This window comes from Pinus tabuliformis, chromosome 7 (assembly GCF_031772625.1).
Source record: "Pinus tabuliformis cultivar Carrire ecotype Pingquan chromosome 7, CPIR1, whole genome shotgun sequence".
Classification (NCBI taxonomy): domain Eukaryota; kingdom Viridiplantae; phylum Streptophyta; class Pinopsida; order Pinales; family Pinaceae; genus Pinus; species Pinus tabuliformis.
The window spans coordinates 777,852,850-777,867,099 of NC_142293.1; the positions used below are offsets into that span (position 1 = coordinate 777,852,850).

Sequence of the window (14,250 nt, forward strand, 5' to 3'; positions counted from 1 at the left end):
GGGAGCGAATCCCGGAGCGATTTTTTAAAAATATATATATTTTTTATATTTTTTAATTTTTGATACATATATGTCAACAAAAACATGTAGAATGATGAAATAGACATAAAAAACATAAAAAAACATAAATTGATCATTGAACCATATCACATCAATCATCTAGAAATTATAATCGTCATCAACCTTAGTAAAATAATAAATTAAAATAACATTCAATTCAATAACATTTATCATCATTGATCACCAAAGTAACAAGTTGTACTTGTAAGCCAAGTTTAACCATTACAAGAAGTAATATCGAAGATATTTCTAAGTCCTAACTTCTAACTGTTAACATGATATGAAATGTTAAAAATTTATAAAATGAAACATGAATAATGAGATGAAATGAAACAACTTTAGTCTTTCACAAAGCATCATATTCATAATTCACAATCATTACCAATGAGTTATAATTGCCAAGGCCCAACTTCAAACTTCAAATTTTCATTGTCACAGTGATATAATGTTTACAAAAAATATCATAATGTCATAATGATATGAAAGAGTCAAGAGTCAAGAGTCAAGGACTCAAAACTCAACACTGAACAGTTATGAAAACTAAAGTGACAAGTCTAATAGAAACTAAAAAAGACAAGTAAACTGTAAATCTACAAGTGGCCCTTGCCACGAGAGTCTCCAGGAGTATAAGTAGGTCTTGGCGGTCTTCTAGGAGTCTCCCGCCCAGACCGACGACCAGAACTAGAGCCTCCACGCGAGGGTGTCGATGGAGGTGGCGACAGCAATGGAACAAGACTCGGGCCCCGAGAACTGCTACTGGATGGTGGAGGTGGAGGTGGCATGGCTGCTGCAGCTGCTTCAGCTTCATCCCGTACAAGCTCATCTTCTAGTTCTTCCATATGTACAATGCCATCCTCCAAATTGTCGTCCTCAGGGTGATTGTCCCAAATTTTATATGTGGGATCTTCATTAGCCCGATCACAGTAATGGCTCAACAACCTCAAATTGTAGTGCACATAAACCAAGCTTTCTGCTCGGTTTTCGTTGAGCCTGTTTCTTTTCACATCATGTATATAACTGTAGGTGCTCCAACACCTCTCTGCAGAAGAAGAATTTACAACCTGTGCAAGAACTTTCAATGCCAATTTTCGCAAAAGTCCGTCGCCGCCATATGTTTCCCACCATGTGAGAGAATCAAATTTATCTTTGTCGTCCATTGCATGGAAGTTACCATACAAACCACTGCCAGTGAAGTATCTGCCTATTTCAAGGCGCACAGCTGCACATTCCTCCCTGTCAGGCACCAACTTTTCTAATGCATCCAGATATCCTTTAGTTACCTCTCGATCTAAATGGGGTTTGGTCCTAACACCACCCCCTGCTGCAGGTTTGCCCAACCAAGAATCTGAGTAGTATTTTGGCGTAAGGATATACGCCAAGCAATGTAGTGGAAGGTTAAGCCTTTTCCACCATTCACACACACAATCGTGAATCAGATTGTACAAGTCGGGATCTCTGTTATTAACAATGTCTTTTATTTCCCCCAACATGGTATCCATTTGCTCATACACCTCGCCAATCACTGGTTTGTTTGTATCTGCAAACCGAATCATGTTATAAATTGGCTTGGTGAAATCCAATACCTGTCTCACAGTTGTCCAAAACTGCCCATCAAGAGCGGCCTCCACCGTTTCAAAACCTGCAATGTCAGCTACATTTGTAGCCCTTTCCTTTAACACCTGCCAATTTGGACTTGATACCATGCTAGCTAAACCCTCTCTTACCTTCAAAAGGCGCCTGAAGGTGAGGTAATAGCTACCAAATCTAGTCCTCGCAATCTTCAGCAACTCCAATCTCGAGTGACTGCGGAAAAGGCCATGGGTATTGCTATGATTTGTAATAAATTTTATCATTTTTTTTCCTCTCTTGTACAAATCACCAATCCATTGGTATTGTTCATTTTTGTTTTTGACAATATCATGCAACAGAAGGTTCAATGTGTGAACCAAACATCCAGACCAAAATATGTTCGGGTATCTATCCTCAATAATTGCTCCCGCTGCCTTACAATTAGGAGCATTATCAGTGATGACTTGGATGACATTGTATGGGCCAATACGCTCAATTGTTTCAAGCAATGCTTCTGCAATGTTGATAGCGGTCTTGAACTTGTCTGAGTAATCATGTGCAGCTAGAAAAATGGGACCACTTCGGGACACAGCAAGAACACTTATCAATGGCTTGCCTTTTACATTTGTCCATCCATCAGATACAATGGACACCCCATTGTCAGTCCAAGAACTTGTCATTTTATTCAAAGAATGTGATATTTTTGCTTTTTCATGATCAAGGCCAACTGTTCTTGCCTTGTCATACCCAGGGCTCTTGTATCCTTTAGGGGCATCATTTATGGCAGAAACCATTTCGTGCCAATAAGGTGAGCGTAGAACATTGAATGGTATCCCATTTGCATAGAGGAACCTGTAAATTTTTGAATCCACATCATTCCTACACCCCTCATCAAGGAAATCTGATATGGTTCTACGGCGTAAAGATGATGACCCTGAGCCTCCATGTCCATATCCACTGCCTTGGGAGGATGCTGAAGGAGTTCTTTGTGAGCTTTCAAAGAAACCCCTTGATCTTTTTGCTTTGTATTGGGCGTCCTCCTCTTCCTTTATGTATTTGGCTCTATCTGCTGTTGACACCGCGTCGCAAGTTCTGATTCCTATTTGTTTCTCTCCATCCCATGCCCTTTTCCCGCAAAGGTGTCTTCTCAAACGGATGTATGAGCCTGTGAAATCATTGTTGCAATGGGGGCAATGAAATTTAGTGCTTCCACCCCCTCTCCCTGTTTCAGGCCTCTGAACATATTTCCACAATGGAGTTTGGTCTTGTTTAGTTTTTTGACCCTCATGTTCACCCTCCACATCCTCCTCACTGGGGTTTTCACCTATTTGACTTCCTCCGGCTTCTTCATCCACCTCTTCAGTTTCAGGCCCCCTCCGTTTCCTACTCTCCACCACCATAATAACCAGAAAAGGGACCAGGAAGAGGAAAATGCCAATAAAAATCCCCAGGTCCATCGTGTTTGATGTTTGTAGGGTTTGAGTCTTGAATCTGCAAATTAATTTAGTTTATTGGGATTAATTCATTTAATTTATTAATTTAATTTAAATTAATGATCTTTAAACTCAAACAGGTAAATTAAACTAAACAAACTAACTACCTAACCAACTAAACTAACTAAATGATTAAGTTACTTACCTCTGCAAGCTTGCTCCTCGCTCCTTGGCACTTGCTCCACGCTCCTCAGCTCTGGCTCCTTGCTCCTCAGCTCTTGCTCCTTGCTCCTTTGCTCTCAAACTCAAGCTCAATCTCATTGAAATGATTTTGTTTTGGCCCATTGGGCTTATAAACCCAAAAAAATTAGTTAAATTTTTTGTTTTTTTCGGGTCCGCGGAATTTTTTTCCGCCGAACCGCTCCCGGTTCACTAAAATTCGCTCCCGGAGCGTTTTTTAATGCCCGGGAGCGATCAGGGAGCGATCGCTCCCCGATCGCTCCCGGGCATTAAAAAGCGCTCCCTCACAGACCAGGGAGCGCAAATTTTTTTACGGGAGCGCGCTCCCGAAAATCGCTCCCGTCCGGGAGCGATTTGGGGAACGCGCTCCCGACCCGCTCCCGCCCGGAGCGCGCTTCGGGAGCGGGTTCGAAGGGGGGGGGGGGCGCTCCCCCGCATCACTGCTACCGACATTTGCCAGTCCTGCTACTCCTCTTTGGGGCTCCCGTAGCTAGGTATAATCCAAGAGGTTGGGTACCTCGAGGATCTTGCCCCTCATCTTTTGTAGTCCTCTTAACTACAACTCGATGTCTCTCCACTTTCGCTCAAGTGGTGTGTGTGCACTCATGGCATAGTCATCATCTGTCTCCACTTCCTTCTCTGCCCTTGCTGGCGTTGCCTTGGTCTCAGAAGCCTCTCCCTTGCTCTTCTTCCTCGGACACTAGGTTGCATAATGACCCAGCTCCCCACAGTGGAAGCATTTGACCTTGGAGAGGTTCTATTCTTCCACTTTTCTTGCTTACCCTTAGATGCTAGGGCAGCATCCACCTCCTCTTCCTTCTTAATTCTGATCCACTTGTTGCTGCTTCTCGTCTTGGTCACCCTCCTGATCTCTTCTTGGTGAAGAGCCGCCTACATTTCCTCCCAATCTAGAAGGGTCGCCCTACCCAGTATGCTCTGGACAAACACCTCCCAGTTTTCTGAGACTGCATTTAGGGTAGTTCTCACCATCAGCTCTGGATCTGGTGTGGCCCCTATGCAAATGGGTGGATCTCGGATCTCCTCCAATCAACCGAGGAAGGTGTCGATCTATTCTCCCTTCTGCCTCTAGTATGACCGCAATTGATTTTCTAGGAGCATCTTCCTCTGCACGGAAGTATGCTGATACAACTTGGTCAAGGCCTCCCACATCTCCTATGCTGTATTCTTCTCAGCAATATGTGGTACTATATGATCTTTGACCCTGTCAAGAATGATACTCTTGGCCCTCGCCATTGCTTCCTCATACCTGTCATTGTCAGCTGGGTCAACTGGGACCGCTATCGTCTTCAAGGCGAAGTGCTTGACATGATTTCTGTCAAGTACGGATAAGATTCTGGCCTTCCAGACTACGAAGTTTGAGGCTCCATCTAGTCTGTCTTGGTCTCTTACTCTGTGTAGTGCCATTTCGCTGTTCTTCTACTTCCCTCCTGGAAGTTCTCAATGTGACTCCCTTTGAGCCCCTATTTCCCTCCTGGAAATCGTTCTGCCGATATCGAGATGCCCCCTACTTTGATTGTCTGTGCAACCGCACCACTGATTCGGATTTCTTGGCTAGAAACCCTCCTCCTTGGCCTTGCCCTGTTAGGTACTGTTCTGACAACAATACTCCACCAACTCCACTCTGCAACTTATCCACAGCCTCCTAAACCCCAGTAACTTGAAGGTGAGAGCTCCTAGGCTCTGTGCAGTCCTAGCACCGATAAATTAGCTCCCTAAACCAACTGCGTTAGCCCTCACAGCCTATTCTTGGCCCGAACTTGATGATGCAGGCACTGCATCACCCCTTGTTGTTTTGCTGCTAGGAACAACTTTTGTCACTCGGGACAGCTGTTTTCTGCTGTTGTTGCTCTGCTCGGTTGATGTCCTCAGTTCTTCTGTGATCTGCAACCACACTGTAATACCATGTTGAAGTTTCTAAGTCTAACAGTTAGAAACCCTCCATGTACTTTCTGATTTATTCCTTCCTACTTGTTCTGATTAATTAACAATTTATTTACCATGTAAATACTGAAAATAAACACAAGTACATGCTCAACACATTACAAATCATCAACTGAAAGAAATAGAAACAAGCACACAAATGACACCGTTATTTTTGGACTAATATCCTAAAAAAAAACCCAATGCGGGGAAAACCGATGCAGCTATCAAAGGGTTTGATTTATTAACCAGTTTTAGAATACAATCTGGGTGCCAAATCTAGCTCACCCAATAGAGAAAAATCTCGGCAATAGTACCTCTCCTTCGGAGATAGATTCTCCAGCTGAAACCCCGAATAAACACTCCGACAGCTCCTCAGCTCCAATCTGCCCCACGAAAGCCACATCATCAGCCTCTAGGGACTGCGTTAGCCCTGTCTGGCCCAATGTATGCCCAACATCACCCTAGCTTTCCTTGCGTCAACCTTTGGAGGCACTGCATCAGCCCTTAGACCCTCTGCCTCACCCATGCTGGCTCTCTGAGGCACTACGCAACTCCTGGTTGGCTCTACGTGAGCCCTGGCTGGCTCTGCGTGAACCTCTGGCTAGCTTTGCGTCCCTCTCTCCCGGCTACTGCGCTAATCCTCCTGGTACTATCTCTGCCTCTCTGCTTCTGTATTCAGTGCCCCTCAGCTGCAACTCTGATCACTCTCTCGACTTCCTCAGCAAACCCTGCCCCAGAAAATCGAAATCTTGATCAACTCGGTGTGTTCTCCAAGTGACCCTCAAGCCTCCTCTTATACTTTTCTCGTTGACAAATCAACGACCGAGATTAAGTCCCTAATCAACGACTAAGATTAGATCTGGCTTGATCCATGAATTTTGGACCATTCTAGCACAGTTTTATATTAATTCACATTAATATTTTATTTTCCCTGGGTTTAGACTTAGGGACTCCATTAAAAATATTAATTATTTTAATATTTCCCAAACTGTGTAGAATCTGCCCAAACCCTTTTTGGGTATTGGAGATCTCATGTGCCTTAGTTTTTCCACCAATTTTTGTGGCTAGAGCACATTTGATGCTACTCCAAATCAATAGATGGAGGCTCATGTTGAGCCCATGATGGAGGAGGATGTGCAACCATCCTTTGGGCTAGCCATTGATGAGGGGCAGCATAAAGACCACACGTTGGGATTCCAACACAATTCGCTTCAGAGGTGCACTGACAGGATCTACAACGTTATCATCCCACCCCCACGCATTGGATTGAACGAGGCGGAGTTGTCTAGACATACTAGATGGGATGACCAGGTTAGCAACATTATTCAGTCACCTTTGCCCATTGGAGAGAGGGAGACAAAGCTACCTAGTCAGATCTCATGGGTTGACCTGGATAACGGGATGAGACAATCGGAATTGTACAAGGTGCAACATCTGCATGTCGGTGTTGTTCTATGTGCGGGAGTTCATGCATCCAATCCCTCTCTTGGGGTTGGATGGCGAGAGATTCTGAGTTGATACCCAGTGGAGTGGACTGGACTCATGGAGATGGTCATAGTCTGGACTTAAGAGTAAAGCTTGGGGGAGCTCTTAGACACTGAGGGCACTGGAGGCCCAAGTTGGCATTGGGATTCAGGTGGAGCTCCCTATCCGATATTAGACATGTGGGATGGCTATGGAATTGATGAGGTAGTCGACCCAGTGACTGAGCACATACATTCCCTAGGGGAATTCCAGTCGGTATTACAGATAGGCGGTTTGCGAGCAGGCTCCATGGATTGTATTGGCAAGTTGGTTGTGCATGGGGTCGCAAGATGATTAGCATTCTCTGGTAGGAGATGGTGGAAGTAGGTGGCATGGGTAGGCTACCGGACTGGGCATTGTATGGAGATGATGTTCTCCCATTGGGGTATTGGGGACAGGAGTCACCAAGGATCGCCATAGTAGAGATATCCCCTCTAGCAGGTGTGGAGTTAGGCCGCTCAAGTCTACCAGGGCACATGAGGAGGTGGATCACTTCGTGCCAGGTGTACTAGCAAAATGGTGGTTGCATGGGCACATATGGGATTCCCTATGGTGCATGGGGGTATGGCATTGAGTGTTGGTATCTAGGGGTGCATGGAGTTGTGCCACGGAGTTCAATGCTATGCAGAGGTGTGTAGGGGTACGTACTTGTGTGCAGTCGAGCAAGATGATGCACAACAGGTTGTCAGAGTGTTGCCGCCAGAGAGATATCCCAACAAGGGCATCAGGCACACAATTGGGTTTGGCACACTCAGATTTGGAGAGCGAGTTGATCACAGGGCCGACTGTGAGCTTCCATTTATCACTCTCCAACATTGCACACTGACACAGGGGACTTGGATATCATCTCTTGATGCTCTCATCACAAGCAACAAGACCCATGAGGTTCATCTGAGACAGTTGGACGGGACATTGTGCATTGGGAGAGAGGCTTTCCAGTTGTGGCATATGGTCGGGACCCAAGTTGGTGGATGCAGGCTCGAGGGTAGTCCAATCTCCTTCAGAGGTAGCACTTGCACCACCCTTGAGCCCACACTCAGGGTGATGCATGATCCCCTTTTGGTGAGACATTCTGAGGTGTCTCTGGAGCATCTACAACGGTTGGTGGACCTTGCTTACAGGTGGATGTTTAGACTCCGGGCAGTGTTGGGCAACACTTTTAGGAGGCAGGGCGACAGATCCCACTATGTGATATGGCTAGTGCAGGGTTGTGTCGCACGCACCAGATTGGTTCGTGATGTATGGAGTTCATCTATTGATTGCATGCAGGGACGTGAGACATGGTACAGGTTGGTTTCATCAATTGTTAGGACTATGCCACAGTTGTTTTGGCTGTGGGATTCAAGGGTTTGGTTGGTCGATTGGACACTCTGCTTCGTAGTGAGTGGGATCAGGACAGGGGATGACCCATCTCACCCTTGGTTTGACATGTGGGGTGTGAAAATTTCTAACATGAAATTCTACTGCACTAACTGATTTATTTCTCCTACTTATTTCCCATAATAAGTTATTTACGAAACCCTTTAGTAAACATTAGAATAAATTCTACTGCACTTATCACATAATTGCATAGAGAAAATGACAATGATATACAAGCACAAGAATCAATCACATCAACACAATTGTTTTGGACAATTGTCCCCGAAAAAACCCAATTCGAGAAACCGATGCAGCATATAGAGGGTTTGTATTTTTAAGCAGATTTTTGAATACAACTAGGGTGCTGAATCCAGCTCACCCAACAGAGAATAAACCCAATAGAAGTACCTCTATCAAGAGACAGATGAACAAACCCCACAGGTGATTGCATTGTTCCTAGTGCTGGACAGTGATGGCTTCTCCAAGCTCTGCACTGGAATTGCATCACCTCCTCTAAGAGCTACGTCACTGCGACACTTCGTCACTACGTCAGAGCTCTCCCTTTGCGTCACTACATCACTGCTCTCCCTTTTTGTCACTGCGACACTGCGTCACTACGTCAGAGCTCTCCCTCTACGTCATTGCAACACTGAATCAGAGCTCTCCCTCTACATCACTGCGTCAAAGCTCTCCCTCTTCCTTCACCTTGCAACTCTCCATCTGAAATCGAAATCCTTCTCCTTGAGAATCAATTTCCCTCGGGTTATTGAGTATTTGCCCGGTGTATCTCCAAATGATTCTCAAGTGTTCTCTTATACTTTTCCTATTGATGAATCAATGACCGAGATTAAATTTCTAATCAACCTCTAAGATTAAAACAGACTTGATCCTCGTCTCTTAGAAGCTTCCCACCCATATTTTTATTAATACCCATTAATATTTTTATTTTCCTAAGTTTAGACTTAGGAACACATTAAAAATATTAATTATTTTAATAACTCATCCGGGTGGAATTTCTCCAAACAATTTTTGGGTCTTGGAGATCTCATGTGTTCTAGTCCCTCCACAAAATTTCGGAGCTAGAGCACATCCGATGCTACCCAAAATCAACACTCCCTCTTAGCGAGGAATGTGCTCTAACAATACTTCCCAATAGAAGCATCACACTGATCCACGACATCGGTCCTCTGCGTTGTTGATGCTCGGCCAGTTGCCCCTCATCCACTGCGTTGCTGCAACTTGTACTGCTGCCCATGACACTGCAATTGTCACTGCTACATCTGTACTGCAGCTCCCTCTGAATATGCTGCCCATATCACTGCCACTGCTAACCGCTGCACAACAACTCCTTATACTATCCGCTTCTGCTACTGGAACGAATTCTTCACCATTCCCATCTTCTCCCTGAAGTAAACAAACTTTGTTCTTCCTAGAGCCTTGGTGAGAATGTCTGCCACCTGTTCTCCTGTTTGGGTGTACTTCAACTGTACTTCCCCTCGTTGGACACAATCTCTGATAAAGTGACACCTGATATCAATGTGCTTCGACCTATCATGGAAGGTTGGATTCTCAGAGAGCTTGATGCAACTCTGATTATCACACAAAATATTGGTCGCTTCCATCTTTCTCCTGAATAGATTCACAAGCAATTTCCTAAGCCATATGGCTTCGCACGAAGTTGTGCTAGTTGCCATATATTCAGCTTCAGTTGAACTCAAAGCCACGTATTTCTATTTCCTACTACACCAGGAGGTCATTCCCGATCCAATGTTGAAACAGTACCCTAGTACTTTTCCGATCTACTGAACTTCCAGCCCAATTTGCTTCAGTGAACCCACTCAACCTGATGTCATTGCCTTGGGTGTACATTAGTCCATGCTCAACTATTCCTCGTATATATTTGAGAACATGCCTGGTTGCTGCTTAGTGCACCCTCTTTAGATCCACCATGAAGTAACTGAGGGTGTTGATAGTGTAATAAATGTCCGACCTGGTATTAACCAAATACATCAGGGACCCTATGAGCTGCCTGTACAAGGTGGGATCGACTTCTTTATTTTCAGATGCATCAATCTTCTTCTAGTTGGTGATCATTGGAGTAGCCATAGGTCTACAGTCCTTCATTTTGAACCTTTTCAAAATCTCTGTAGCGTATCTCCCTTGCCCAAGGAAAACTTCACCTTTCTGCTGCCAAACTTCCAACCCCAGGAAATAATGCATCCATCCCAAATCCTTCATGTCGAATTCTATGGCTAGGTTCTCCTTGCAATCTTTGATGAGCCTGGATGAGCTTGTTAGAAAGAGATCATCCACATATAAAACCAGGATTAGAGGCTCATTCTCTACAACTAGATAGTAGAGGTTAGGATCTATGTCACTCTTGACGAATCCCATCTTCTGCAAGTAGCCATCAATTCGACCATACCATCTTCTAGGTGCCTGTTTAAGCCCATACAAAGCTTTCTTCAACTTGCATACATGAAATTTCTTCTCATGTGTCTCAAAACCCTCGACTAGTGGTTAGTTTGGGATGAAACTGCATTGCATGTCTGGTTCAAAAACTGTTTGGAGGTCTTCAAGTGGTGAATTGGTCCAGATTGATTGGTATCAATAACACTCTCTCCATAAGCTTTCTGATTTTTATGCCGATAGGCATGTCTATTTTGGAATAGGGCTTCCAGAATTTTAATTTTATCAATAATTATTATGTGGATGGTAGAGATGTAACCTCCATAGAATATTCTAGAATATTTTTATAGTATACACAAATCAATGGCTGAGATTTATTTCCAAAGTAGTTATGCCTTTTTTGCCCATTTAATTAAATTCAATAATTAGAAAAACTGTCATATGAATGAGTTATGGTTTTCTGGGCATGTGGTATTGATAAGCTGTGGTATTGACCCATGGTGTTGTAACAAAGCCTGTTTATAGATTAAGAATCTCCTTGATAAAGTGATGGTGAATCTCCATGGTTAAGAATCTTGTTACGTGCTTATATATATATATATATATATATATATATATATATATATATTATTTTTATCATTAATAACAACAATAATTATTTCAAATCTTATGATTTTTTTAGTTTTAACAATTTGAGATGTATGATGAAGTACACTGTTTGATGCTTATTATTGATTGATGCCTATGGGCATTTACCAGCCATTTAATTTATATGGCTGTGCTAGTATTAATGCTATGCCACTCTTTCTTCTTACTGACTGTATTCATTCACCTTATTCTTTTGCCAAGTATAGGCAAGAAACTAGTTCATGGCTTCAAGCTAAAGTTTATTTATTACTGTTTGCTTTTGACCAGACCTGTCTTAAATTGCTTTATCTGAGTTGTAATAAAGGAAAATAATTTTGACAAAATTTGACATGGCAAAGTGTATATAAAAACATATTGAAGTGCCCATATAGAAATCACAACTTAACACAGAAAAATGTTCTATACAGCAAAATTAACTGTGCAGATATGCACAATAACATCAAACCCTTTTACTGATTGAATCCTTTTTCGTCAATGTCAGCTTGTAGAACTTCTAAAAGCATGTGATTACAGAACACTGGCCATTGGAGATGGTGGAAATGATGTGAGAATGATTCAGGAGGCACATATAGGGGTAGGCATCAGTGGACGGGAGGGCATGCAGGCTGCAAGGGCTGCAGACTTCAGCATTGGAAGTATGTTTCTCTGAAATGTTGATATTTGATCTTTATTTTATTTTTCAGCTTAATTCATTTATCATATGTTTATCCTGTATGTAAGTGATAATTTTCAGGCTGATATCTTATTTTGATGTCTACAAGTTAGGCATGCCTATATTTCTCCAGTTTGAATGTATTTTTGGTTGCAGTATAGACAGCCTTGAACTTCAAAATGTAAATAAAATCATTATCCCTTTTATTACACTTTCTGATTTCATGTTGTGGAGCCCTATTTGTAGCTGAGCATTTTTTTGGCAGAAACATCAGAGAAAGTATGTGAGTCTTATGACAGCAAGTGAACTCCAAGTCATCTAAGTCACTTAACACAAGGACACGGGACACGCAGGACACAAAAATTCCAGTGTTTGACATGGGCACATTGACCCCCCAGAATAGGACATGTTAGGACACATTATATATTATTTTATTATATATATGTAAAACTTACAAATTTTAAATTTACAATGTAGAATCTAGATCTATGTCTGGATTTGTATCATGAATGAGAATTTGTGTAAAAAAATATCTATTTAGTATAATATATATGTATATATATTATACTAAATAGATATTTTTTTACACAAATTCTCATTCATGATACAAATTCAGACATAGATCTAGATTCTACATTGTAAATTTAAAATTTGTAAGTTTTACAAAGTAACATTATGCATACAAATACAATTGTGACAGATTCATCAATGATCCAATAGGAGAAAGACAAGAAACTGCAGTTTTCTCATTAAGTCATCAAAATCAAAATTCCCATATGTGCTCCAATTCCTCTCGCAACAAGAGGATGAAGTCACCTGAGAGAGGAGCCTCATGGCTAACTGTTGTAGAGGAGGGCTTGTTGCCCCATGAGTTTCCCACCAAGAATAGGGCTTCTTAGCCCCCTTATCTCTAATCACATCATAGCCTGCAAATCGCCCAGTGCCAGTGGAAAATTTTGCAAAGGCATCCTCCACCTCATCAAGGGATGTTCTATCCTGAAAAATCCGCCTCAATGCATCCTTCCTACCCTGTAAAATTTCACCATCCATGTGAGGATGGAATCTGCGGGAAGGTCCACCATTTAGCCACTCATGGCTGTAGTATTTTGGGTTCAATGAGTGAGCCAAACAATGCAAGGGTGTGTAATTCTTGTCCCATCTGTTGACAAGAATATCCTATATGGTGGTGAAGAAGGCCTCTGATGATGTCTCATACTCGGGGCACTCACTCTGTAAAACAATGGTCATCATAGACTGAATCATGGAATCCCACCCTCATAAACCTCTCCTAAGATGGGTTGGTCTGTATCTACAAATTGTAGCAAAGTAATGATAGGGTCCATGATCTTAATAGTGAGATCTACCCTCTCCCACCAAGCATCATCTAACACTGTGTCCTTCACTCTTTTTGAGGCTGTTTGATCTGTCTTTCTCCAAAAAGACCAAAACTCCCTAAATAACCATGGCCCCAAGAGCGGTCTTGAGCTCCCTTAACCTCTTCAACATGTTGAATAAATAGGCAAACCCTGTATCTGCAATCTTCAACAATGATAGAAGGGTGTACTCGAGGACACGCTCCAAGACACGCTGGACATGCTCCAGGACACGTTGGACACGCTCCAGAATACGTTGGACATGAGAATCGGACACGTGTCCTAGAGAATCACGTTTGATTTGTGGGATCCGGGACACGAGGGGGTAAGGACGAATTTGGTTTCATATCAGGTCATCATTACATAATGATCCTTTCTTTCTATCTAGAACCATGATATTTAAAACCATGATATTGTTGGATGCTTGGTTTCTATTCCAACCCTGTTCACAATTTTTTAATTGTGAAAAATTACCGTGTTGTGGGATATGACATAAACTAGTCTTGTTGTAAATAGTACCAAGGAGAGGTGTTACTAAGCTTTTATCCCTTTTAGCCTTGTGAACACATTATTTACTTTTGTCTCAACCCACCTTCCTTGTTGGGCCATTCACTGGAAAGACGCTCCAGCGACGTTATCCCTTGCACTAGGAAGCGCAAGCCCCTCCGGGACCTTACCCTTCACTCGCTATGCTCAGGCTAAGTGCCTTATCGGGATTATTTCCGAGCCTTGACATTTATGAGTTAAATTGATGTCATGAATGGAAAAGGTACTTAGAAGTGTTGTACCATGTTCTTTTTCTAATATTAAAGTCACTTGTACTTTATAAAGTGACTTTATGTGTAAAGTACTAATTGTACTTTTCTAATATTAAAGTGAGGTGAAAAATCACTTTATGAGGAAAAATAAAAAAGGTACACAACTTGAAAAAGGTACTAGGAGACTTTTAAGTGATGGAGCCAATGTGTGATGGGAGTCATTTGGGAGAATTGATTTCAACAACACATCTTGAGATTTGAGGATGAAATATCAACCATTG

General features: G+C 42.5%; 1 protein-coding gene across 2 annotated transcripts in view; it reads left to right on the forward strand.

The window, feature by feature from the left end:
• The window catches only part of ALA2 (aminophospholipid ATPase 2), a 426,245-nt gene that overhangs the window by 365,597 nt on the left and 46,398 nt on the right, over positions 1-14,250 (forward strand). For both annotated transcript variants that reach the window (XR_016266798.1, XM_089458821.1), the window contains exon 19: positions 11,668-11,821. Coding sequence is in view for 1 of the 2 variants with exons in the window: in XM_089458821.1 (XP_089314947.1) it covers positions 11,668-11,821 (154 nt within the window). In the remaining variant the exon portion in view is untranslated. The remainder of the gene's footprint in view (positions 1-11,667; positions 11,822-14,250) is intronic.